We start from the raw sequence: 26,416 nt of genomic DNA on the forward strand, positions 1-26,416 counted from the left end.
AATTAAAGATTTTGTTTCCTAAAGTTGGTGAAAATTAATCCTTTAATACATACATGCATATTCATTTAAATATATTTTTTTAAACATAAATAAAAAATGTGATATATAATTTTAAAATATAAGATATATTCATTTGAAATTTGTTTGGTTGGATAAGGAAGAGAAGGGGCGGTGGCAATGTGGGACCCAAAGGTGTAGGGCAAGTGGCGATGACTACCATCCAAACCAACCCCACACCTCTTTGTGGCCCCCACCTACTCCAAGACAACACAGTTGGCAAGCACCCTCCATGCCACCTCACATCGTTCTTTCGTTATAATTAATAAAAAATGTTAATAACACAATTTTTATTATTAATTGAAAATTTAAAAATAAGAGTTAAATTACAATACTCATGTTACGGACCAATTAATTGTCTAACACGTGTAGACCCCTCGATGATCCACTCATCTGTTGTGTTATAATTCCTGCCTTCCAGGATCCAATTAATTGTAATTACCCTATTTTCTTCTCTTTCTACCACCATCACTTCACTCTTAATAAATAAATTATTTTTATATTTAAATTATGAATTTTAAATATTAATGTTAATTATTTTTATACAAAATTAAATTAAATTTCATGTAGAGTTCACCTTCAAAAAAAATAATAATTAAACTTTTTTGTAGTTAAATATCCCGAGTTCAAATTGAATTTATAATTTAAAATTTCGTATTACAGCTTATGAAAATTCATCCCTGGAACGAAGTAGTTCAAATAACTGGAATAGTTCATATTTTCAGCTCTAAAAATATCTGATGAATTTAGATAATGATGCTTCCAACGTGTAGACACATAATATTAAGACAGAGTCACATCTCCATCGTGGCAATATTGGTGACTCACATTACTTTAAGATTAAGAAAGAACCCCAAATTGCTGCTGTGTGATAGTGGCTTCTCATTAATGTTTTCCAAATTCTAACCACAGAAGTGTCAAATGCAAATAAACTCAATTTGCATTATTCATAAGCATAGGTGGCAAAAATAATGCTTCACTTTGCGTGGCCTTCATCAACTCTATTATTTTAAAAGACCAATGGAAACTAGAGAGGGTCGCATCACTTAAATTTTTTTATTTCTAACATTATGTAGACTCGATCTCTTCATCTTTTTTACTACTTAAATGTTTAAATTATCATTTTTTTAATTCAAATACATGAGAGTTTATGATGAAATTGAGAAACTCATTAAAAGTTTAGAAGTAAGAGATTTAATCAAAACTCAATAGAATTTGAAATATTTTATAAGAACTGATATTATGATTTGGAAAGAAAAAAAAATTTGAGTTTCTTTTTAACTTTAGGTAAATTTTGATATTTTAGTTGTTGAATCTTGAGTAAAATATTATTTAATTAATCCAATTCAAAATAAAAATTAATAAAAATGTTAATTGGTAAAAATCACTCAGTCCAAACTGTAATGACAACAAAATGCAAGTAGACCTTATTATATAAAATTATAGTCATACACGAGAGAGGGAGTTTAACTTACATTGCTTTTTTAATATTTAATATTTTTAAGTAAATAGTTTGATTATAAATTTAATTATTGAGTTAAAAATTTTAATTATATTATTTAAAAAAATATATATTTAACAATTTTAAAATATTTACTCATTCATGTGCTACTTACTTGTTAATTCATTTAACTTGACCCAATAATATTTGTAAAATATTAATCTAAAATTATTTAATATTTTTTATATAATATATCAACATAATATATAAAAATATTTTTGATAATGTTATTATAATATTCAATATATATCTTTTTAAACTGTCGTCATATACGATGATTATATATATAAATTAAATTAAAAAGTAATTATGATATATTTATATATGAGTGTTAAAATAACATTAGTCTAAATTCATTGCTTATCACTTTTAGAATCTTGCACTATTTTCTTTTTGGGTGAGAGGGAGGCACATACTAGATACTCATCCCCATGTTTAGATCTTAGTCTTTAAGTAAAAGTCGATTTTTTTAACAAATATTTTGAAATTACTCAACTTTTTAATCGGAATATTTGTAAGAATAAGTTGATTATAGTATTGAACAGATAAATGAAAAGAGAACAGTGTGGTGGTGACTCAACAGTGAAGAAATTATCTGATTATTCTTATGCGAGGTGTCGGAAGTTTTGCAGAAGAAATGCTTATTCTCTTACATACAGTACTAAATGTAAATGAATTTGAACGGCAAGAGCAGGGCTCATTGTGAAAGGTGCTTTTGGGAGACATGCTTCGTTTTGGAAAGCGATGTGCTGGCAATAATATCGTTTTCCCTTTGACCTTTATTTTTTGGAACTTTCCTTTCATTATTGTTCGGTAACAGCCTAATGGGTATTACCTTTACTTGTTCATTCGTCACCAAAATTAGCAACAACCACATTTCCTTTGCGAAAATGGAGATCGGGGTGGGACTTGTGCTATCAATCTATGTCTCAAAACACCCTAATCGGAATGTCACTTGAATTAATGCTTCTAAGTTCTAATCGTAATGAACATACACTTCTGTGTCCTTTTCCATTTAGCAGTTTTTCATTACTTTGCCAATTGCCAGAGAGTACACAACAAACATTAGTTGGGACTTGGGATTAGAAATATGCAATGCATTCTCATCTTTACGTCAATGATTGTCTGATTGTTCTAGGAATTTGTTGTTCGAAATTTGTTAATCTTTTGGATAATAATATAAAGGATTGCAATGAGAAGGCTCTACGTGGTTTATACATATATTGTAATGTTTGCATCCCAGTCGTTCGCATGTAACCCATAATTGGATCTTCCAGAGATTCATCCTTCCTAATAAGGACCAGAAAAGCTATCCAAAGTGATCGAAGCCACCTAATATGCAAGGTTTATTTAATAGTTGAATGACACATTACCTTGAATTCGAGCAGTATTACACCTAGTTAATATTTTCAACTAAATTTGCCCGAGTTGCAAACACACGTGAACAAATATTATACGAGGGAAGAAGGGAGGAAATAGTAATGTAATCAACAACTTTGATATTCTTTAACAGCTTCGAGGGAAAAAAATGATCTGTCCAAACATATGAAAAGCCTACATTAAACCACCGACACTTGTAATTTTGAATTTTAAAATCGAAATGATCCGTTATGTATCGCGTACAGACTACAGCTGTTTCAATAAAATCACATCATAACCTATAATTATACTAATCGTTACTTCTGCCAATACCATAAACTAGCTCGATGACATTCCGTTCCGAGTACAAAAATATAGAGACAATATGACAAATATGAGTTCGTATAATCAATAAAAAGTATAGCAGATTAGCAGTTACATTGTCAAGAAAATAAAAAGTTCACCATGCAAAAACATATTGGTGAAGTAAAACGATTTCATTAAAATAGTGATAAAGAGGATGTAATAATATAACAGTAGAGCTTGTTTACTTGTCTAAGGAGAAACATAAGAATAGCTGCAAGCCTGCAATCGGGTATTGTGTGTAAAGCCAAGAGATTTTTCACAAATTTGGTAAAACAAGAAGGTGCATTTCAAAGTAGTTGGTGTGTCTCAATGTACAAAAGTATCAGTAACTCGAGTTCAGTTTCCTTCAGTCAGTTGAGGTTAGACATTGAGAACTGATAAAGTAAAATGCACGAACAACCTAAAGGGGCATATCTTAAATACAATATACTTCTTGCCTAGCCCAAGATATATTGTCATTCTAAACAACGAACCTAATACCGTCAGACAACATACACTTTAAATATGTCAATGAACAAAGAGATAAAAGAAAGAAGTTACAGGAATAAGTAAAAAGGTTCCTATATGATCTAGCAACAAGCAGAAGCAGATGACTAAGGCTCTATGCGGATCATGCCCTGCATCATAATAAAAGAAAAACAGAAGAACCATTTATTTGTCAAATTCAATGAGTAGGCTATAACAGATGAAAATAACTCATGAGCATCTACCAGTTAATAGTAGAGTAGCAACAGAGAACATGCAGCTCAGGAAAGGAAAACAAGGCCGGGAAACATACATAAATATATTGTACAAGTGGGGGACACAGTTTCAAACATACAAAATAAATAGGGACACAGAATTTATTAGAAGAGATCCAGCTAATGTAGAAATTGTTTGACTTATAAAAGGTAGAAGAAACATGCAAGTTTGAAGTTATTCCAGTATTGTCTAAAGAAAGAACACGTAATTGAAAGGAGAGATTTGTTTCAGAAAAAAACAGGTTAAAAAAATAGAAACAAAAACTCATCAGGACAGTAAATAAACGTAGGATGAAGGAGAAAGTTAACCTTATATATGGCAATAATTGATCAGCACTAACAGGTGTCAGGCTGTTTAAATAGATGATTTCGTGCTAACATCTCGGGCATTCCTACAGCAGAAATGCTTTCACATCCAAGTAGCTCTTGAAGCTTTGTATCACATAATATCACCATTGCATTTAAAGGATCCTACAAATAACATGGATCAATTGTAGATCACACAATTATGGATGCCATGAAAAGCTCATTGAAAAGAACTTGTCTAATGAGAAGGAGATTACCCAGGTATCATGGAATATAAAACTGTTTATTTTGTTTTTGCTTTTCCGCTTTCAATTACGAATTAATCTCAGTTATTTGTTTGTGCAACATTTTCAACGCTACCAAAGAAGTCCATAATCTTCTTAATTCTTACATAATTATTGGAATCTTAAACCAATGGTTGAATCATGTTTGAGTATGTTGGCATGCAGGAGTGAGCATGGCTACACACCTCCAAATGATGAAGCTTGATGTACTCCCAAACAAGTCTTATGGCTTCAGATTGCTGCATCTCCCTTCCGTCAGTTCCCAAAAATTTGGCGAGTGCTTCAGATATTACCACAGTAGATGAAGCAAGTTCAGCACTTTCAGCTTTAGATTCAGCATCCACCTTCATTCGTTTAGCTTGTGACTCCTCTGGAGCAATAACAGTTAAGGAATATTTAAATTAATTAACTAATTAAAGAACCAACAAAATCCTTAGTAGGAAAGATAGTAACATTGCTTCCTCTTTTTATTTAGCTATTAACAACTTACTAGTAGGTCCAAGTGGGATAATGTGTTTAGCTAGCAACTTATTCATCTTGAACATGTCAGTGCAGTCTGTCTCAAATACCAAACGCAGAGCATCGTCACAAATTATCTTTCTTTTGTTACCAGGGTCTTGGAGGTTGTTTTTCCTTATGTATGCCCACAGCTGCCTCACAATCTGAATTGAGCATATCAATGTGTTCCAAAAGATTTTTTTTTTTTTAAATAATGGTTCGTTTCAGATTAATGAAAATTCATGAATCAACAATGAAAGTAGGATGACGATCTAAGTTAGTTTGGGAAAGAGAAAACTACCTCAGTTCTAGGCAGTGCTGGCTCACCGACAATTGCCTGAAGTTCAGGAGAAACACCACAAACTTTGTTTAGACCACCTGCACCACCTCTTCTCTTGCCTCCAGTTTGCACACTGGTAAATCATTTATAAGGAATACCAACACATCATGTCATCCGTTAATTCCATAACATACACTACAACATTCTTATAAAAGACAGATTGGAGAGAATCTAGCATACTCAAAGCTAATCAGAACATGACACCTGGCAGAGATATCGAACCCCTGCCTTCAAATTAACTTTAAAATCCAAATCTGGGCAATTGGATGCAATACTTCGGGCTTAAAGAGTGAAGAAAGTCACAGCATAACATGGGCGAGCATAACGCTAATTTTGCTCATGTATATATGAAATATATAAAAGCTCTCTACCTGTGGCGGCATTTTGGACAGTATATTAAATAACAAATTCTAAATTTTTAAAAAACGACAAAAAAACAATAAGCGAAAAAATTGTCATGGTCAATGAATGCGAATAAATAATAATAACAAGAGTACCATACAATAGGGCCAGGAGAAGGCTAGCAAACAAGAAGAGAATAGTTTTAAAGAGAGAGAGACATCAATAAATAAAATTATTACAACTTGATAAAATCATCATAGGAAAACGACATGACATAAGCAAATTTACAACTATTTTACTAAAATAGCGGGTAAGGCTACTAAAATTTCAACAAAAGAACTAAGGTTTCCAATTTTATAAAAAAGAAAAAAAAAACAACCATTAACAGTTTCCAGAAATGGAACCGCACTCCAACTAAGCACTAGCAGATCAAACACAAGATCATAACAGTAGCTTTGGACGAAAGCGAACAACTCTAACCCTAAATCGAAACAAACAAAAGACCTCGGACCTAAGATCTTAAATAACGCGACAATGGCAAACCACTATCCCAGTTAACAACTTGAAAAAAGAAAAGAAAAAAGGAATAGGAAAAAATGCCACCTTTCTTTGGGCACCTGAAGAGGGGTAACAGTGTCGGCATTTTGAGTAAAGGTGTGAGCTTTACTCGGCGGAGGAGGGTGTGGTTGCTGGAAGTTTATCTCGTCATGAAGGGCAAAATGGGGAGGAAAGTGGGTGGTTGGGAAGTGTGGTTGGGGGTGAAGGGCAAAATGGTCTTTGTGGAGTGGTGGGTGAGGAACAAATGGCTGTTGCTGTGAGCGGAGAAGAAGGTCGATCTGGTCTCTGATGAAAGAAGCCTTGTGAGAGAGGTCTAACCCTAGTTTGGCCTCGAGCTGCTGAACGACACCGTTTACCGTTGTTATGGAGTTTGGGTCTGAGTGGCGCAGCAGAGACTCCACCCCTTTGGCTATATCCTGGTCCGACACCATTGTTGTTGCTTCTTCACCACCTTCATATACCAACAGAAAAAACGGCTACACCTTCTCTCTTCTTCTTCCTCTCTGTCTAAAATCTCTCTCTCTCTCTCTAGTTCTCTCTCTCTTTATAACACCGAAATCACCAAAATGCCCTTTCGTCCGTTTCAAAAATGGTTTGCAACGAAACGAAATGACCACTGTGTACCCACAGTGCGCAGATTGATAGGAGTAGAAGCGTAATTTTGCGTGATGGATAAGTGAGAGTAGTGGTTGGGGGGTAGAAGCGTAAAAAGGGAAAAAAAGTTGGACCTTGCTTCTTTTTGAGGTGGATGAAACGAGGCATGGGGCTAATAATAAAGTTGGAGCACCCCAAAGTAACCGTCTACTTCTCTTTAGACTTTGGCAACGAGGAATGGTGTAAAATGAAAGCAACGGGAAATTACAGAATTGCCATTTACGTACCTTTATCTTTGAACAAAGACAAGTTTTGAAAATGGTATGGTGGTGGAGCTTGTACGGGGAATCCATGGGTGGTTAGGGATTAGGGGAGTTTGGTCAACTAATTAGGATTCTGCATTCTTGAATAGGTGGGGCTTCACTTTGATCTTCTACTCAGCTGACACGGTCAACGCATGGGAACCCAACCCAGGCAACAACCATGGCCCAGCTTTATAGCTTCTAAGTATTAGTGAAAGCGAAATAGCAAAATCTAACCTCTTTAACATGGGAAATCCGTCAATAACATAACCCGGATGTAAGAGAGACTAATGTTATTACGTAGTGTGACATAGGTCTTTCTATTCCCATAAAGTGATAAAGATGCCTGTGACCGGATGAGGACAGGTTCTACAGGTCACTTGACCTTGTCCAACTTCAGATCAACCCTTGCTCCCAACCATGCTTCTCTTTGCCTCACATGAATAACTTTTTTACTATTCTTAAATGTTGTACATGCACCTTAAATAATAATAACTTCTTTTAAGTAAACGGATAGGTAAAGTGTACATCACCAAATTATAAAATTTGTAAGGAGAAATACTTGTCTTAAATATTTGACATGTTTAAAAGTTAAAGATAAACAATTTTCATATCTTTTTAATGAAATAATAATATACGTTTCAATAAAAAAATTCTGTTTTAAGTTAATTTATGAATGCATTTTAATTATATGTAATATATATATATATATATATATATATATATATATATATAGTTTTCTTTTTTTTTCTATATTGTATAGGTAAATATCTTATATAGTCTTTCACATGTATTGAGTTATTGTTGCTGATATTGAAGAGTTTATTTCTAATGTATAATTAAATCACGAACATAATAAAATATAAAATTAGAATTACAACATATTTTACTATTTATTTTTTAAATAAATAATATCGGAATATAACAGTATAATATATAAAATATATTCGTTTAAAACATATAAGCTACACTTCAAAATATATTTTAAAAATTTATTTTTTTCAAAATTAACTTGAGACGGAGTCGAATTTATGGGATGGATCGGATTTAATAAAATAATTATTAATATGTATAGTTAGAAAAGATTCTTATTAGTCATAACAAGAGATGAATTAAAATATAAAATGCAAGATTTTAACATTTTTAAACGTAATAATTCTAAAATAGTTTTATTAGACAACTTTAATTCCAATAATAATAATTAAATATTTTCTTATATTTGATATTGATTGAAAAATTAAAACAACAATTAAACAAGTTATAATCCTATTTTATTAGATAATTAATTACAAATATTTATTTTAATATAAAAATCCTTAAATATGTAATTATGAAAAGGTAAACTTATATAGAAATTATTTTATTTTGTAATATAAAATGAACTTTGCATAGAAGTGATAAAAAAAATGCAATAGTGAGATATGATGATATATTACCAATTTATTGAAATTATAAAGCAAAAATGATAATTGGAGTTAATAAAATACAAGTGAATTGCTGGGCATTGTGATAGAGAGAAGAAAAAGCGACGGGTTAGGCTATCAGAGATCGAACATGGCAGAGATTGTAAACCTAGGAGGCCCGCCACTCCCAAGTACGAGGAAATGGTCATGCCGTTCCCACTCGCAATTGACGAAGCATGACTCCATCAACCAAAATTGGACTCGTTTGCAGCACAAGCTCAAGTGTAACGCTAGATTCCTTTGCCTTTTCTCAGATAACAGAAAAGAGGTATCGCTGAAATTTGTGTCATTTTAATTTTTGCTTCTGGAATTCTATTTCTCCGCCATTTAACATTCGTTCGTTCTCTGCAACTCTGCCTTTCAATTTCTAGCCTTTTACTGTTTGGCTTGCCTTGACCATGTGTTTCTGATGGGGCCTTATGCTGCTCCAAACAAAAGTTTCGATAATACTTACTCTATCTTCTTTACTGATAATGCTTCATCTGTCCATTGCACACTGTATCTTGTCATGACAATATTTATGAACTTCCTTTCTTTAAGTTTTATTTGTCGATTTAAAGGTGTTCAAGTGTCAGTGTACACACACTCATACACTCTCGACTTAGAAAGACATATCAAACAGATTAAATTAGTTAAAGGAGTTCATTGTTCCTACAAACATAGTTTCCCTCATGGAATTACCTTTTGATTTTGGCAACTTAGAGGATTTTAGTTAGGATTACATGATTTACACAGCATTGAATTACTTGATATTTTTTTGAATTCCTATTATGCGTATTATTTGCCATTTTGCCCGAGTAGATATGCTTGCGAATTGAATTATCATCTTGGCTTGGCTCTCAAAAGAATTATTCCATATAATTTTACATGTATCAACAACATTCTGCCTTCGCCAACTCAAGTAGTCTCAAAATCTCGAATTGACATACTTTTTCTGGGAATCATATGTTATCAATAGATCATGATACTATAAAATACGAGGAATAAGTGCATGTGTTTATCATGGTCCCCATTTTGAAGTGATTTGTATGTGACCTATTAAGTATTGGCTTGGTCTTGTAGCTGAGTTTCTATAGACAATTCCTTGTCACGCGACTATTAGATGTTAATGTGATCCCATAATGCAATGCTGAGTTTCTATTCGTTTTCCTTTTTGGATAACATTTGGAAGATGCCTTAATTAATTGATCTGGATTGTTTGTTATTTATCTTAATTATTATGCTGGCGTCCTCATGTTGTGTAGGTATAATCTTCTTGAAAATTTTAAATTTTGAATTATACTCTCTTGTTTGTGAAGGAGAAGATTTTCTGACGATCTGCTTATATTGCTATCATTTTGGTCTCATGGGTGGTTATCCACAGAAATAGTTTATCACTAAAATCTATTGATGGACTGCATATTCCCTAATGCCCCACAAAGCTAGCATGAGGAAAAGAAACTAAAAGTAAATTTGGATTGCAGGAACGAGCTAGAAAAGCATTAGAAGGTGCACTGAGTGGGAAAAAAAATGAATTTGAGAAGTGGGATAAGGAAATTAAAAGAAGAGAAAAGCTGGGAGGTGGAGGTGACACTGGTGGAGGAGGTTGGTCTGGTTGGGGTCGATGGTTTGGCTGGTCTAATGATGATAACTTTTGGCAAGAAGCAAAACAAGCTAGTCTTACTGTACTTGGTATCATACTAATAGTAAGAATTTTCCTCGTTCCTATTTCAACTCCCTTGCTGATAGTCATAAATTCATAATTTATTATCAGTAACATACAATAAAATCTCTATTTTCCTTCTCTCTCTGCATTTCAGTATCTAATAGTTGCAAAAGGTGATTTGATCCTTGCTGTCATCTTCAATCCATTGCTCTATGCACTTCGGGTAGTAAGAAATGGATTTGGGTTCATAACATCTAAAGTCTTGAAAAACACTTCTACCAACAATCAGCCTGATTTTGATGGACTGTCGAAGAAGAAAGTTTATCAGCATGCTTCTGCCAAACAGAATGTTGTAAGAAAATGGGGCAGTGACTAGAGAATAACTCGTTCATTGAAGGTTTGGCATTACCCCTCTAATGCAGGATGTTATTTATATTAACCCTCTCAGCTCATTCTGCATAATCTATTGCACCATGCAAATCTTAGTGCGGCAATTATTGTTGTAACTAAAAGTTTGTTTTCCTTCACACCTGAACAGCTGTTGATTTTTGTTTCCTCTTTTGTCATCCTGAGAGTTTAGTTAGGGTTAAAAAATGCTCCTTTACAAGCATGCAATTGATAAGGAAAATTTGTTAATGTGGAAGTTGAGTTGAGAGCACTGGGTTATCACTTTCAATAGGGTAACTTTCAAATTTTATCATCAACTGCATGTCGATTGGTTTCCTGTGGTTGTTTTATCGAATTTTATACAAAATCATCATGAATGTATAAGATCAAGTAAGAAAACAGATTTCTCACCGCTGTGACCACTAGTGTAGCGTACAAACACCTGAAAAATGGCCCAAAAAAGATGCCTAGTGCGTCTTCAGTTCTGTGTAAACCAGCTAGGTGCGCTTTTATTTATTTATTTGATATATGGTACTTAATTTTTCCAAATACAATTATACATGGAATGACCTGTTATTGGATTATTTGCTCATTTCATTTTCTTCTGAGCTGTGTCTCATAATGTAAACATTTAAGACCACCTTTTGCCTTTATATTATGGCTGTCACTGTCAGCAACTGGACTTCACAGGGAACAGCAATATGCCAAATTAGGAATGCGCACGAATATACCAACAAGTTGAGCTGGCTTGAAAGTTGATATTTGAATGTTTTGGGATATCTCAGTGACGTGGGCATTCGTATTTTTTTAGCTGTTGTATTGAAGGCCCATAAATTAATCTTTTTGTTTGTTGTTGCCATGAAGCTCTAACATGCTACTTTTATAATACCCCTCTAACATGCTACTTTTGGATTACATAATCATAGATGCTCTATTATCATTTGTGAATTTTTTCAATAATTTAAGTTAGTCATAGATAAGAATTACATGAATAATTTTATATTTTATAACTCCCTTTAAGACTGTAGGTGCTAGAATTGTTTGTCTGCATTACTGTATCTATGTTTCCTTCCATATATCTAAGCATGTAAATTTGCTGGCTGATTATGAAGTTGTGAAATCACCTCTCCAATCTCTGAGACCAGCTATGCTATACATAGGACTTTTCGTTCTTATTACCAGATTAACAAATAAAACTATTTTTTTAGAAGAATTGTCGTTCTTTTTTCTTTATGGCAATATATTTTTGTTAAGGAAGACACGGTTTATTTATTATCTACCCCAAAAAAATTGCTCTATTGATTATTGCATAATATAAAAACAAATTGTGTAAATAATTACTTGAATTACGACATGATCGAGCAGATTTTATGTAACTTATATCAAACAAAAATTGATCTGACCGACGATTTCAAGATCATAGAAAAATTCAGAACCCGATTGTAGTCAACCACCTCTCAGCCTATGTAGCTGAACCGCATGAACATCTACTAGGCTACTAGCTCCAGAACAGCAAGCTGGGTAGCTGGTAGCTAGCTTATGCTCTTAGATGAGAGAAAAGTGGGCACGATCTATTTGTGGGAAGATTGTGAAAGAACGTGCTTTCCTCATAATGGACTTTATGTTCCCAAACCTCAATCACGTTGTCCAATAATTTCTAGGACAGTTAACGAAATCCATTAAAAAATAATTATTGAGCTCTCTATTCCTTTGAATCGTTGGCAATACTTTGTTTAATATATATTCTTTCAACAAAATGTGATAATACAAGCGAAGCAATCTTCTGCAATGAAGAGAATTCTTATGTTTAAAATATTTTTCTTCCACCGGAAGATTATGACTCATATGCGTGTTTCATTGGGGGATATACGTGTTAAATATTTCTTATGGACCTACATTTCACCAAGGGGTCAATTTTTTTCCTTGGAAGAAAACTTCACCGCAAAGATGTTAAAATTTTAGCTAATGAACACTCTTGCTTTGTTGATCAGAGCAAATGTTTCTTCACCTCCCGAAATAGGTTTTAATGGCAGCTCGATCACTGAATCAAATGGCTCTACTTTGCTTTTGCACATGACACAGTCAGTTAGGGGAAATAATTATTTTAAAATGAATTCGATTCTAATGTGAACAATAACGAAAATTTAATAGGTTAAAATCACAATATACTTTAAATTAAACCAAGAGTAGTTATAACTTTTATCTACTTGATAGAAACAAACACACTTTAATTTTGTTTCCCGTACTTCAATATACTTAAAACGGAGGCATAACACACTTTCGAAATATTTGAGTTAAGAAAGCAATTAAGTTTGCTTCTAAATATATATAAGGACAGAGAAAATTTATGTAAAAATTTTAATATTGTCAAGTAAGTTGGCATACGTAATATATAAATTTTTCATCTGACATTTTGCAATGAACTGCAATAGAGCAAATGCACTTTTTAAATAAGTTTCCATTTCCCCTTAGATGTATATTTTTGGTGGGTAAATACGAGATCTTGTAATATTTAGAAACCTTAACGTTGGTGCGCGTGGGATGCACGATATACCAGATATAGCTTTCAATATTTTTTAGGTCACCAGCTTTTTAAACTTAATGACAATTGATAGTAACGATATTAACCATAAAAAGGACTGAAGGAGTCAAACTCCATGTTTAGTTCACCTGAATACTCAAACTCAAACCTCAATCTATATGTTTTAAGCCAAGACTATCAAATATGAATTTTATTATTCGTCAGTTTTGTACATGGTTTCTTTCTTTCTTGAGGCCTTGTTGCTTTCTATCTTGGGTTTAGATGTTATTTAAAATATAATATTTGTAGCTAGTGCTACAAGAGTGACCTTCACGATGAAAAGGAAGCTCTCCCTTATTTGTCGTTGAATATTTCTGAATTGCGGATCACCACACGACCATTTCCTTCTCTCTCTATCTCTCTTTCTTTGTACTTTGTACCTCTCTTCTTCCCTTCTTGGCGTCCTTTCTTGCTGCAACACTCATCCTATGATCTCATTTTTTCTATTCCATATTTCAATCAACGCTTTCTTCTGGCATTCTTGAACGCACGTCTTCCTCTCATGTCTTCTTAACACCACCCTTTTTTTAGCACCTTTTTTTCGTTGAACCGAAGCTTCTACCTAGTGGGTTTTCTTTGCTTAAATCTCTTTGTTTGCTAACTAGCTAGGTGGTGGTTCTGGCCTTGTCTTGTCATGCTAGCTGCCATCTGGGTTTTGCCACTGTTGATGTCTTTGGCCGTTGCTGTGGTTACCAATTGCAAAAGCATGGGTTTTGATGACAAATGCAATGACGGTGCAGATGTTCCTGAAAAGCAGCATGTTGAGAAAACGGTGAATGATGTTGAAACTGGCGATGAACAAGGGACTAGTCTCAGTAGACACATGAGCGAAGGTTCCATTGCTGCCACAGAGGATGAAGATGAGGACGTGGACAAGAAGATTGACTTGGGTCCCCAGTTCACTTTGAAAGAGCAGCTCGAGAAAGATAAGGTTTACTCTTTTTTATTTCCCTTTGTTTTGTTGTCTTTGATATTCTGAAAGATCTATGCTTTTGTTAATATCATTTATGTATCTATGTTGGTTTCTGCTTGAGGCCTTAGGATGATGAGAGCTTGAGGAGGTGGAAGGAACAGCTTCTTGGAAGTGTCGACATAAATTCTGTTGGGGGTAATTACTTGTTCAGTTGCTAATTTTATTGGTGCTTCGGTTTCTTTCAATTTTTGTTTGTCCATATTATCTTGTTCTCTCTCTCTTCTCTTCTTTTTGGTGATATATACCGCTATACCATAGAATTGGGATTAGTTTCAGAATAGATTGTGGCTGAAAAATCAGATTTTTTTAATGAATTTTATCCCATGTGTGAAGATTTTGAATAGTCTTTTGAGAATGTGTCTAGTAATAAGCTTTCTAATAGTCAAATACGTTCTAAAACAGAACTAACATAATTTTGCTTGCTCAATTTGAATTGATTATATTGTGAATTGATCATGGATTTTCGAGCGACAAACAAAGATTCTGTATCATCTTGTTTAGACTCGAATAAGTCATTTCAGTTGCTCTTTTTAACACAATTTGAAACGGATTTTTTATAATTTTCTGGCTTTTCCTTATGATTATACTGTTTTGAAGGTTTACTGATGAAAGATGATTTCTGGCTTTTTATTTCTTTCATTTGAAAATAGCAGCGATCAATTAAATCCTCTTCTGCGTTTTGTTGCTCCCCTCATGAAAATCCTTTTGCCATAGAATTTTAATTTATTAGTTCTTGACTAAACTTTTCGCATGTCTTATGAATGATCAAGAATCTCTCGAACCAGAAGTGAAGATCCTGAGCCTTGCAATCAAGTCTGCTGGTAGAGATGATATTGTTCTTCCAATACCAGAGACAGGAAATCCTGAAGGGTTGTGGTTTACTTTGAAAGAAGGTAGCCGTTACAGGCTAATGTTCACCTTCCAGGTCAGCCATAATATCGTTTCAGGTCTCAAATACACCAACAGTGTGTGGAAAACTGGTCTAAAGGGTAAGTTGTCACACTAAAATCAAGCCATGCTAAACAGATGATTTTCTAGTTCACTTATCTCATTATAAAGCCTTGTTACAGTTGACAGCACTAAAGAGATGATTGGAACATTCAGCCCTCAAGCTGAGCCTTACACGCATGAAATGCCCGAAGAGACAACACCATCTGGTTTATTTGCTAGAGGGACATATTCGGCTAGATCTAAGGTAGTTTAGCATATAATGCATGCATGCGTCATTAACACAAAACAGATTATTATTCCTGCAAGCTGTTTCAAAAAGCGTAAAATGGTTTCAAAATCTGTAGCTTTTACACATTTTTTATCTTGCTTTTTAATGACTTCATTATCAAGAAAAAGTGAATGTAAGCCTGCAATGGTCACGAGATCTAGTGCTAGTGCATTATATAAGAAAAAACTTAGCTGATCCTAAATTCTTGCCTGTGTCCAACTGTCGTATTGATGTTGTGACTTGTTTTGGAAATGAAGCGTGCACGAGTTAATGTCTCTTTGCCACTTTGGCATCGATCAATAAATGTTTTAATAAATTTGTTGCCAGACTTCATGGGCATATATTTAACCACTTATTAAAAATTCAAATTCCAAGTTACTTATTACCCCCTCACAAGTTCATATTTTTTGTACAATCTTTTGTTACTGCTTAGTACAGTCTTTCATTTGGATTAATGCATTACTTGACTTGGTATTTTGTTTCTGGGTTTTCAGTTTGTTGACGATGACAACAAGTTGTACTTGGAGATCAACTACACTTTTGATATTCGGAAGGAATGGCTTTAGGAGTCAACTCACCTCTCCATGAGTGATGTTTTTAATCCATAGTCATTGTTATTTGAGCTGAGATCTCCTTCAGTGTTTACCTGTTTCTTTTTCCGTTGTTTATTTATTTTTAATCCTGTCTGAGATTAGTAATCTTAACAATGACGAGAGGATTTGGAGGAAGAAATTCATATTCATTTGGCAGATAATTTTGTCAACAAATTTTAGTTTGCCTCTTTTGGTGCGCAATTATGCTTTCTGTTTCTTCTCAGTCCCGCTCTTTGTAATTACTAAGCTAATAAGGAGCATTTTTTTTTTATTTGCTTTGTGCCACTATGTCTTGTTATGCTTCCCAAGTTCTTTCTTTTTGGTGTTTTATTTTAATTTTAGAAACATTAGGAAGATTCCAATGACTTGAACTTAAGCTTGAGGTGGTGCTCTCATTTGAGCTTGTTAACAACTTCCACGAGAGGTTGGAACTTGGAAAAATAAGCTTGAGCTTGTATAAATGGGCTAGTACAGATTTACCGAAAGGTGAAAAGGAATTGCATTGATTTGAAAATCAACCGTCAAAAGAAATTAAATTAACTTAGTAGTTCGTGTTGTATACATTTTCAACAAATTTTATAATTATTGGAGTAATTTATGATATTTGTAATTACAATTACTTATTATTTTATATATTTATATTAAATTTTATAATTATAAATATTTAAAATACTTAGAATCAATTATATTATTAGTGATATAAATGTTATATTATTAAAAAAAATATTACTTCTTACTTACTTATTAATATATATTTATAATAAAAATTATAATTATTAAAATTTAAATTGTTAAAATTCATTTATATGATTAGTAATATGAATGTTCAGAACAAATGTTATTGCATGTTAGAAGTAAAAATAATATATTAATTATATTTAATAAATATTTATTGAAATTATTATAATATTTTGTATAATTTTATAATTAAAATTATAAATAATTCATAATTATTACTTTTAAATTGTATTTAAAGAAAATTTATTAGAATTGATTGTATATTAAAAAAATTATATAAATAGTTATACAATTTTTAAAAAGCCTAATAAATTTATTGAGTGATATTTAATAAAATTATTTAAATATTAAAAATTTTGATATTAAAATTGAATTTTTATACTTTTAATTTTTTTTTTTAAATATTCAATCATGATTTGAATTTACGTTTGATTCTCAAGTTGTCATCTAAATCATACGTAAGATAAGATAAATATATATTTTTATATTAATATAATCATTTATAGTATTATATTCTTAAAATTAATACTTATTTAAAAGTTAAAAAAATTTATGTTAGAGTCACTAATTATTAGTATAAATTTATTTATTATAAGTTAAATTTAAATATATTATTTTAAAATAATAAATTAATAATTTTATAATTCATTTGTCAAATTTATTAGAAATTTTTTATGTATTTTATTTTTATTTTAAAGTATTTAATAAGAATAATAATATAATAGATTTATATTACTTATATTTAAAAACAATTAAAAAAATTTACTGTTTAATTTCCCTTTTAAGATTTTTCAATTTATTTTGAAAAATTTATTTTTTATATTTACATCAACTAAAAGAATAAAAATTTAAATTTTTGAAGATAATAAAGAATATATAAAATATACAAAAAAAAATTGTATATTAAAAATTTTTTATTATAGTTTTTAATATAATTATATTTAATATCATTCAATGTAATAAAATTTTATAATTACATATTTTTTATATTTAAATTATAATTTTTTATTTTTTTTTAAATAAAATAATTTAATAAAAAATATAAATAAATTTATACAACATACAAATATATTTACTAATTTATAACTAAATTTATTATTATTAAAATTTAAAATATTTAAAAATATGTATAAATTAAGTTTAAGTGATATACTTATTTTATATATAATTTATTTTAAAAAAATAATCAATTTTTTTTATTTTTTTATTTTTCTGTCACATTAAAATTAATTTATTTTTATGTTTAAATTATAATTATTTTTAAACTAAATTAATTAATAAAAAATATAGATATATTTATAAAAATTTATGTAACACACAAATATATTTGTTAATTAATTTATATCCTTGTATTCATATTAAAAAAAATACATCAAATTATTTTTTTAATTTTTAAATGAAAAAAATTATGTTTTAAATCAGTTTCTCATTAATTAATGTTACAATGGTGTTATATTTAATTATATCTTTTTTTAAAGTTTATATACAAAACAAATTTTTACTTTACTTTAGTTTCAATAAGGAAAAAAATATGTACATATTTTTTGTTTTAGTTACCGTGAAATCATATTCCAAATAATATTTTTATCTTAAAAAGATAATCAATTTTTTTATCTTAAAAAAATAATCAATTTTTTTATCTAAAAAAATAATTAATTTTTTTTTATCTTTCTATCACATTAAAGTTAATTTATTTTTACATTTAAATTATAATTATTTTTAAATTAATTAATAAAAATAAAAATATATTTGTGTAAATTTGTGCAATGCACAAATATATTTATTAATTAATTTGTATAGTTATGTTCATGTTAAAAAGAATAGATTAAATTATTTTGTTTTAATTTTTAAATGGAAAAATTTATGTTTTAAATCATTTTCTCATTAATTGATGTTACAATGTTATATTTAATTTTATATTTAATTATATCTTTTTTTAAAGTTTATATACAAAACAAATATTAAAAAAGCAAGAGCCATGAATTCAAACTGTTAGAAAGCAAGAACCATGAGTTTAAACTGTTATTAGACTCTCTAGAATTCTAGAACCCTTCCTATGAAATAAACGTTAGTAAGTAACCATACTCCAGCTATCTTCACATTTTTATCCTCCACTATTAATCATTAAGCGCAAAAGAGTGATTAAAGTTAAATGTGAACCATCAAAACAGATGTTATTGCAATGGAAGGCGTGCTAGAACCAAGCAGTTAGCGGATATTCATGTAAAGAGCTGAGAAAAAAGACAGAGTAGCAGTTGGAGGATGTTGGATCCGAATCATGATAACCATCATGCACTCAGATTATTACCTGAAAGATCAACACAGCAAGTTTCACGCACGAAGTTGCAAAACCTCACATATCATCACCCATGTCCCTTACTATATATAAAGATGTTGCTTCTGCTTCCCAACATATACTGAATTAACATTCATATCACATCGCAATTCACAGGCAATGGAGGGTGAAATCAGCAATTTCATAAGCATATTGCTTCAAGTAATAGCATCTCTGTGTTACTGTTACATGATTGGGAAGAATGTCCCAAAAGGCTTGCCAACACTGTTGGCAATACTACCAACCCTCATGCTCTTCCTGACTCTTCCTCTCCACCTCCAAACAATGCATCTCGTAGGCATTCTCTCTTTCTTCATCTCTTGGCTTGCCAACTCAAAGCTCTTGCTCTTTGCCTTTGACAAGGGTCCTCTATCGGATCCATCTATGTCCCTCAAACATTTCCTAGTGGTGGCCTCCTTCCCCGTCAAGATAAAGTCTAAAAACGACACCAGAACCACCTCGCCCCGCCATAAATCGCCATGGAGTTGCATCATAAAGGGAATAATATTCGCAGGGGTGCTAACAACTTACAAGTTCGGTGACTACATCCCCACTATAATACTATATTCTCTCTATTGCATGCATGTTTATCTCTGTCTCGAAATCATACTAGCATTGGTTTCGGTCCTGGTTCGAACCCTTCTTGGGGTTCAGCCCGATCCACATTTCAACGAGCCTTACCTCTCTTCCTCCCTCCAAGACTTTTGGAGCCGAAGGTGGAACCTTGCCGTGACCAACATCCTCCGACTAACATTTTTCGAGCCCACATACCGCCTTGTGATGCCTATTCTTGGGCCCAAGATCGCTCCATTCCCTGCAGTGTTCGTTACTTTTCTTGCCTCTGGGCTGATTCATGAGCTCATATTCTACTACTTGGGCCGTGCTAAGCCCACTTGGGAAATAACTTGCTTCTTCGTGCTTCATGGGCTTTGTATACTCCTGGAGGTGTTTTGTAAGAGGAAACTTGCCAACAAGTTACGGTTACCAAGAATGGTGTCGGGGCCTCTCACCCTCGGCTTTGTTATGGTAACTGCCTTTTGGTTGTTTTTCCCTCAGCTTCTCCGCTGCAACGGTGTCCAAAGGGCACTTCAGGAGTTCCATGCCGTCGGAAACTTTCTCAAAGATACTTTGTCGCTATGCTTTGATGCACTTACCTCCACCCTCCTCGCAATGATTTAGAGCCCTCTGTTCCTTTCTTTTTTTTGAATAAAAATGTTATCTATAATTAATCAAGTTGTGTTTCTTCTGTGTTTTAATATAATTGATTGCTAATAAAAGTCTTGAGTTTAGAAAAAAATTGAGATGTTGCATCTGGGAATGATATTTTAGAAGTTAATTTGAGAAGAATTATTTTTATTTACATAAAAAAGTAAAACTGTTGATGGAATGCGTACACAAGTATAAAAAATTGTATACCAAAATCAAGCATCTAAGACATGTAAAAGTATTTGGCACAATTCCTTCTTTAATGTAGGGAAGCAACATGAGTTAGCCTCTTGTGACTCACTTGAAAGAAGTCTAATAAAAAATGGACTAACTTGAGCCCGCTTGGTTTAAAAAATATGTTAAATTTTTTAGTCAACCAAATTTAAAGGGTTGATGAGTTAACATGTCAAAAACTAAAAACTAAAAAATAATAAAGAGACTGGTGGATCATTAGATTAATGTACATTACCAAAAATTAGTATAAAAAATAATAAAAAATTAAAAATATTTTTTATATTAATAAAAATATATATTTAATTAATAAATAATTATTTCTTAATTTTTAATAATAAAAAATTAGCCTGATAGAATAACTTGTTTCGACCGACTCATCAAAGCATGTTTAAAAACACGCTAGCTTGAGTTTACCTCATTTAAAAAATGAGTTATATTTTCTAACTTGACCTATTTTTGAGTGAGTTAACAGACTAATAGGTCAAATCGTTAAAAATTAAAATATAAAAAAATAATAAAGAAGTTGGTGAGTCATTAGATTAATAGGCTAACTTACTAAAAATTGATAAAAAAAATAATAAAAAATATATTTTTATATTAATAAAAATTAATATTTAATAACTAAATAATTATTTTTTTAATTTTAAAAAAATTAAAAAATGACTTTGACAGGTCAATCTACTTCAACTAACTTGTTAAGAAGTTTGTTTAAAAATGAACTAGTTTGAATCTACTTCATTTAAAAAATAGACTAAATTTTCTAGTTCAATCAACTTAAGAGCAAACTTATTGGCTAATGAGTTAAGCCGTCAAAAACTAAAAATAGAAAAAAATAATAAAGAGGTTAGTACGTCATTGCATTAATGGGCCAACTCACTAAAAATTACAATAAATAATAAAAATATATTTTTATATTAATAAAAATTAATATTTAATTAATAAATAATCATTTCTTAACTTTAAAAAATAAAAAATGGGCCCAATGAGTCATTTGCTTTGACTAATTTGTCAGAAGTCCATTAAAAAATAGAATAGCCTAAGTCTGCGTCATTTAGAAAATGAGCTAAATTTTTAGAATGAGCTAACATGTTAATAGGTCAACCCATCAAAAATAAAAATAAAATAATAATAATAAAAGGGGTTAGTGGACCATTGGATTAATAAGCCAACTCACTGAAAATTAACTAAAAAAAATTATAATAAATAATATAAATTTTTTATATTAATAAAAATTAATATCTAATTAATTAATAACTAATTTTTAATTTAAAAAAAATAAGAAAAGAGTTCAACAGACTAGCTTGCTCTGGCTAACCCGCCAAAAGCCCATTCAAAAACAGATTAGCCTGAGTTTGTCTCATTTTGAAAATGAGCTAAATTTCATAGCTTGAGAGTTTAAGAGTGAATTGGTAGGCTAATGGGTTAACCTGTCAAAAACTAAAAGATAAAAAAATAATAAAAAGGTTGGTGGGCAATTGAATTAATAGGTCAACTCATTAAAATTAACTAAAAAAAATAAGAAAATAACAATAAATAAGAAAAATATGTTTTATATTAATAAAACAAATATTTAATTAATAAACAAATATTTTTTAATTTAGAAAATTAAAAAAATGAGCCTTATGGATCAACTTGCTTTGGTCTATCATTAACCCTTATTTTGGCAAGTCAAAAGAGGTTAGCTTAGGCGAACTAATGGATCCAAAACATTTAACCTAACTCGTCATTTTTGTAGATTAGGCAGACCAACATGTTAGGTCAAGCCTATTTTGACAACCCTGCTCTAAAGTTTATGGAAGCAATAGCAATTGCAAGTGCATGACTTAGAACAAGGGCAAATACTGTAATTGTGACATTTTTATTTGCTTGATTTGTATTTGACTTCTATCTACTATTTTTCAATATTTTGTAATCTTTTTATTACATAATTTTTCATTTAAATCCCTGAAATATGAAATATCATTTAAATTTGAAATATAAAATTAGTAATAACTAATTATATTAGTTATTGTTGTGATGAGATGTTAAAAGTGAATAACGAAATGATAATATGTGAAGTTAAGCGAAAAGTGAAAGTTTATTATGGACAAATATGATGTCTAATTATAACTTTTGAAAAATAATTTATTTTTGTCTCTAACTTTTTACATTTTTTATTAATAAGGTCTATTCGTCTTTTTCTACTTTGTCTTTCTTCCATGACATCTCCTTGTCACCCATGCAACGATGTTCATGCTATGAAGTTCTTTCATTTCATTTTTTTACCATTTGAACCACCATATCCAAGTTTTATCTAGGATTTTGATTAATGTTTGAAACAAATTAAATAAGAAAGAATGCACAGTTGATGCTAATTTTGTTGAAGTAAAATGATAATTTTCCTTAATCGAAGGGAGATTATTGAAAATATTGAAAGAATGATGGGATTTGTATGGAGTGTATTGAGGGTTGTAGAGTGGGTCAATAGAAAGGTTACATTTAAAAGTAATTTTGACAAGTGTGAGAGAGATGTGATTAAAAGATAATTGTGAGTTGATGAGAACTTAAACTTATTTGATTGTATTTAAAAGAGAAAAGATGAAACATTGAGTTAGATAAAAAAGAGAATTATTGAGAGAAAAAGAATATGAGACTACTTCATGGAGGCAAAATAGATACCATGGAAGAAGAAATGTTATTGCAACAATGTTAAGAAAAAAAACTTCATAAAAAAGACAAAAAATGGACTTTATTGTCTAAAAATGTTAAAATTTAGAACAAAAATAAATTATTTTTAAATGTAATAAAACACTATATCTAAAATAAATTGGCATATATCATTTATCATGATAAATTATCATTTTGTTACTTAGTTTTAATATTTTTTAATGATAAAAATTAACCTGATTTTGTTAATTTTAAGACTAAAATTTTAAATTTTGAATTATATATATGTATATAATTAATTTTAGAGAAATTACATATTTTAGGAATTCAAGAGTATATCCTTTATTATTTGTATTTTTCCTTTCTTTAATCGAATTAAATTTAATTGGCATTTCGTGATACTCTCTGAGTTTATCTTCTGGTATCCTTAGTTGTTTGAATGTGTTCCAGTAAAGGATATCGGCCGAGCTCCCCTGGTCAATTAGTATTTTCCTGACGGTGCAATTAAAGATATTCACACTGATAACCATAGGGTCATCTTGCACTGGATCTATCCCCTGAAAGTCGTCGTTAGTAAATGTGATGGGGGAAATCCGGATTCTATTACCTAGTGATATATTGTTGACAGAGCAGACTTGTCTCAGATGTCTCTTTCTAGCCGAATTGGTGGGTCCTTCACCTGCAAACCCACCGGCTATGGTGTTAATAACCCGCTTCGGGTATCTCTCTCGTTCCTCATATCATTTCGCAAGAGGTTCTCTTAACTGGCTTCGTTGTTGTTCGGGTTGTTTATCCTCATACCTTCTTGAGGATTGGGGATATCAGTCTCTACTTCTTTCAGCATGATCAGTGGGATTTGTTTGCACAAATCCTCGAAGGTGTCATTCCTTAATCAGATCTTCGATTTTATCCTTTAGGGCCGTGCATTCTTCTATGGTATGGCCCCTATTATGATGATATCAGCATGATTTGCTTTTGTCTACCCGAGGGGGTATTAGCACGCTTGGGCATGCTCAATATTTCAGTCGCGAGAGCTTGGTCAAGTACCCTAAATCGGTTGGTGTTGAGAGTAGTATATGAAGGATACTTGGGACCTCTAGGCGGCCTCTTAACATCATTTCTTCTGGCTTTGTTTTCTTGTCGAGACTTGAAAGTTTCTTTTTTGTCTGCCTCTCTCGAATTGGATCCCCCATGATCTATCCGGACTTGGTTTCGGTACTCAGTTAAGTCCTCCATTTGCATATATTTGGCTGCCTGACTCCTTAATTCGTCTAGGTCTATGGATGGTTTCTTACATATGCTATTAACAAAAGGTCCTGGTCTAAGAGCCGTTGTGAGGTGGTGCATGGCCACGGCTGGTTCCAAATTATGGATTGAAAAGGTGACTTTGCCAAAGCGTTCCATGAATGTTCTAAGTGTTTCCCCTTTCTCCTAGCGAATATTGACGAGTGCCGGGGATGTCAGGGGGTGAGGTTGGTTTGTGGTGAACTATAGATTAAATTGTCATCTAAGAGTTGCGAAAGAGTCAATGGAGGAAAGGGAGAGTCGGGTGAACCAACTAAGAGTTGGTCCTCTAAGGAAAGTGGGGAAAATTCTGCACTATAAGACCTCGTTTTCTGTATACAGACCGACTTGGATTATGAAAATATCTAAGTGTTCTCTTGGGTCAGACGTGCCATCATACTTTTCTAACGTTAAACCTTTCCAGTTATCGGGTAACTTGGCCTCAAGGATAGGCTAAATAAAAGGGCTTCGACTCGAGACATCGTCCTGTTCAGTAGGGATTCCAACTTGTGGAGTTCCCTTAGGCTTTTCTTGCAATGTCGAAGACTCTACTTGCTCTTGAGCGAACAAGATAGTCTGAGAGGGTATATGGGTTTTAATTTCCTCCCTCAAGTTAGCGTTCTCCCTCCTTAAAGCCGACATCTCAAGAGCATCTCTCTCTGACCTGTTGCATTTTCCTCATCTCGGCCTGGAGCTGTCTTACTACAGAAGAGAGGCTTGCATCTCCCTCCCTTTCGGCCAAAACTTCAAGCATCGGTTGATTGGGTGTGACATCTTCCTGTTGACGAGAATTCCGTCCTTGATAATTTTGTCTCTCCTGTTTGCTTCTTGTTAGTACCATGATGACTGAAAAAAATGAGGCTATTCGTACCCGACGGTGGGCGCCAAAATGTTCCCGTTCGAGAAACATTAATCTTTTGACATCTGCCTATGTACGATAACGTCCTTCTGTACGTTGCTGATGTAGGGAGGGTACCTGTAAAAGACACTCCAATGCTGAAATCAGATCTCGGTTCTGAGCAGTAAATACTATTTTTATAATTAAAAGTTAATCATTTACCTGTACTTCCTACCTTTCTTTTATAGGTATTGTTATGGACTGATGGACTTGCTGAGTTAGCCTTGGTTTTGACCCTTTAATTAAAGTAAATAATATTCTAATTATTACCCTCAATTGGGTTAATTATCTCTTAATCTGACAAGGGGTGTTCGGTTACCTTTTTCTACGAGTAAGGCCCTATCCAGTGCAAATCGAATTAAATTTAATTGGCATTTTGTTGCAGCAATGCAATTAATTAGTAATACGAGTAGAATTTGGGTGCCTTGTCCTTGTTTGGTACCTGATTTTCCTGAGAAGAAAAGCGCTGAAACCACGTGGTCTCAGCAGAAGGATGGATTACTGAGCCGTCTACTTACTGAACTTTGGAGGAAGGGGATATTCAAAGACGGTTCTGTTTGAGTAATCTGGGTGATGCATATTTTGCCAGTCACTTGTTGTATTTCATAGGAGAGGTACAAGAACAGGCCTGGTTCTTGGAGAACGAAACTGGTCTATACCAATACCAGAGTCATCTCCAATGTGCTCAATCAGCTACATATTACAGATACATTACTACTTAAATAAGCGAAAAAAAGGGGTTTTTTCTTTTTCTCGCACATTTTTTTTATATCTTCCAAACATAAAGTTCTGGAAGGTATTATTAACTTTTGAAAATTAAATTCTAGGAGTTAGGAGGTGTGGAAAGTAACAGCCTAAAAAAATTCATTCTGAACCCAAGAAAAATTGGGACATTAAATTATCCTTTTATGAGAATGTGAGGCTTTGCATCTATGTATTCAATTTTTCCCCTTAAATCTTAGTGTTC

At 31.9% G+C, this 26,416-nt stretch overlaps 4 protein-coding genes across 5 annotated transcripts; 3 read left to right on the top strand and 1 right to left on the bottom strand.

The window, feature by feature from the left end:
• Positions 1–3,398: 3,398 nt before the first annotated feature.
• On the bottom strand, positions 3,399–7,214 carry LOC113847406. Of its 2 annotated transcripts, none has more exons than XM_027476501.1 (6): positions 6,397–7,214; positions 5,413–5,524; positions 5,104–5,275; positions 4,799–4,983; positions 4,333–4,494; positions 3,399–3,900 (listed from the first exon to the last, which is right to left on the bottom strand). In XM_027476501.1, exons 1-5 carry the CDS (start codon positions 6,780–6,782, stop codon positions 4,360–4,362), a joined length of 990 nt encoding a protein of 329 aa, XP_027332302.1. In that variant the 5' UTR covers positions 6,783–7,214; the 3' UTR covers positions 3,399–3,900; positions 4,333–4,359. The 2 variants fall into 2 exon arrangements, 1 of the variants encoding a protein (XP_027332302.1); XR_003501774.1 differs by having other exon boundaries at positions 3,589–3,900; positions 4,721–4,983; positions 6,397–7,213.
• Positions 7,215–8,726: 1,512 nt separating this feature from the next.
• Positions 8,727–11,844, top strand: LOC113847581. Its single transcript, XM_027476774.1, has 3 exons — positions 8,727–8,978; positions 10,174–10,395; positions 10,510–11,844. The coding sequence occupies exons 1-3, from the start codon at positions 8,802–8,804 to the stop codon at positions 10,729–10,731; spliced, it is 621 nt and encodes a 206-aa protein (XP_027332575.1). The 5' UTR covers positions 8,727–8,801; the 3' UTR covers positions 10,732–11,844.
• Positions 11,845–13,801: 1,957 nt separating this feature from the next.
• On the top strand, positions 13,802–16,081 carry LOC113847935 (rho GDP-dissociation inhibitor 1-like). Its single transcript, XM_027477268.1, has 5 exons — positions 13,802–14,254; positions 14,365–14,431; positions 15,067–15,285; positions 15,367–15,491; positions 16,010–16,081. The coding sequence occupies exons 1-5, from the start codon at positions 13,958–13,960 to the stop codon at positions 16,079–16,081; spliced, it is 780 nt and encodes a 259-aa protein (XP_027333069.1). The 5' UTR covers positions 13,802–13,957.
• A 3,220-nt stretch (positions 16,082–19,301) lies between these two features.
• On the top strand, positions 19,302–20,360 carry LOC113874634 (acyl-CoA--sterol O-acyltransferase 1-like). The gene has a single exon (XM_027512850.1). The coding sequence runs from the start codon at positions 19,302–19,304 to the stop codon at positions 20,358–20,360; it is 1,059 nt and encodes a 352-aa protein (XP_027368651.1).
• The last annotated feature ends 6,056 nt before the right edge of the window (positions 20,361–26,416 follow it).

The sequence above is a fragment of the Abrus precatorius genome, unplaced genomic scaffold, assembly GCF_003935025.1.
Source record: "Abrus precatorius isolate BTA unplaced genomic scaffold, Abrus_2018 Scaffold8, whole genome shotgun sequence".
Classification (NCBI taxonomy): Eukaryota; Viridiplantae; Streptophyta; class Magnoliopsida; order Fabales; family Fabaceae; genus Abrus; species Abrus precatorius.

Bases quoted from the DNA above. Each gene is read 5' to 3' on its own strand.
- LOC113847406 (XM_027476501.1), bottom strand. From the start codon at position 6,782: ATGGTGTCGGACCAGGATATAGCCAAAGGGGTGGAGTCTCTGCTGCGC. The intron at 4,984-5,103 runs GTAAGTTGTTAA...TTATTGCTCCAG, and splicing joins TATCCCACTTGGACCTACTA to AGGAGTCACAAGCTAAACGA. The intron at 4,495-4,798 runs GTGTGTAGCCAT...TGTTATTTGTAG, and splicing joins TCAAGCTTCATCATTTGGAG to GATCCTTTAAATGCAATGGT.
- LOC113847581 (XM_027476774.1), top strand. From the start codon at position 8,802: ATGGCAGAGATTGTAAACCTAGGAGGCCCGCCACTCCCAAGTACGAGG. The intron at 8,979-10,173 runs GTATCGCTGAAA...TTTGGATTGCAG, and splicing joins TCTCAGATAACAGAAAAGAG to GAACGAGCTAGAAAAGCATT. The intron at 10,396-10,509 runs GTAAGAATTTTC...TCTGCATTTCAG, and splicing joins TACTTGGTATCATACTAATA to TATCTAATAGTTGCAAAAGG.
- LOC113847935 (XM_027477268.1), top strand. From the start codon at position 13,958: ATGCTAGCTGCCATCTGGGTTTTGCCACTGTTGATGTCTTTGGCCGTT. The intron at 14,255-14,364 runs GTTTACTCTTTT...TTGAGGCCTTAG, and splicing joins AGCAGCTCGAGAAAGATAAG to GATGATGAGAGCTTGAGGAG. The intron at 15,286-15,366 runs GTAAGTTGTCAC...GCCTTGTTACAG, and splicing joins GTGGAAAACTGGTCTAAAGG to TTGACAGCACTAAAGAGATG.
- LOC113874634 (XM_027512850.1), top strand. From the start codon at position 19,302: ATGGAGGGTGAAATCAGCAATTTCATAAGCATATTGCTTCAAGTAATA.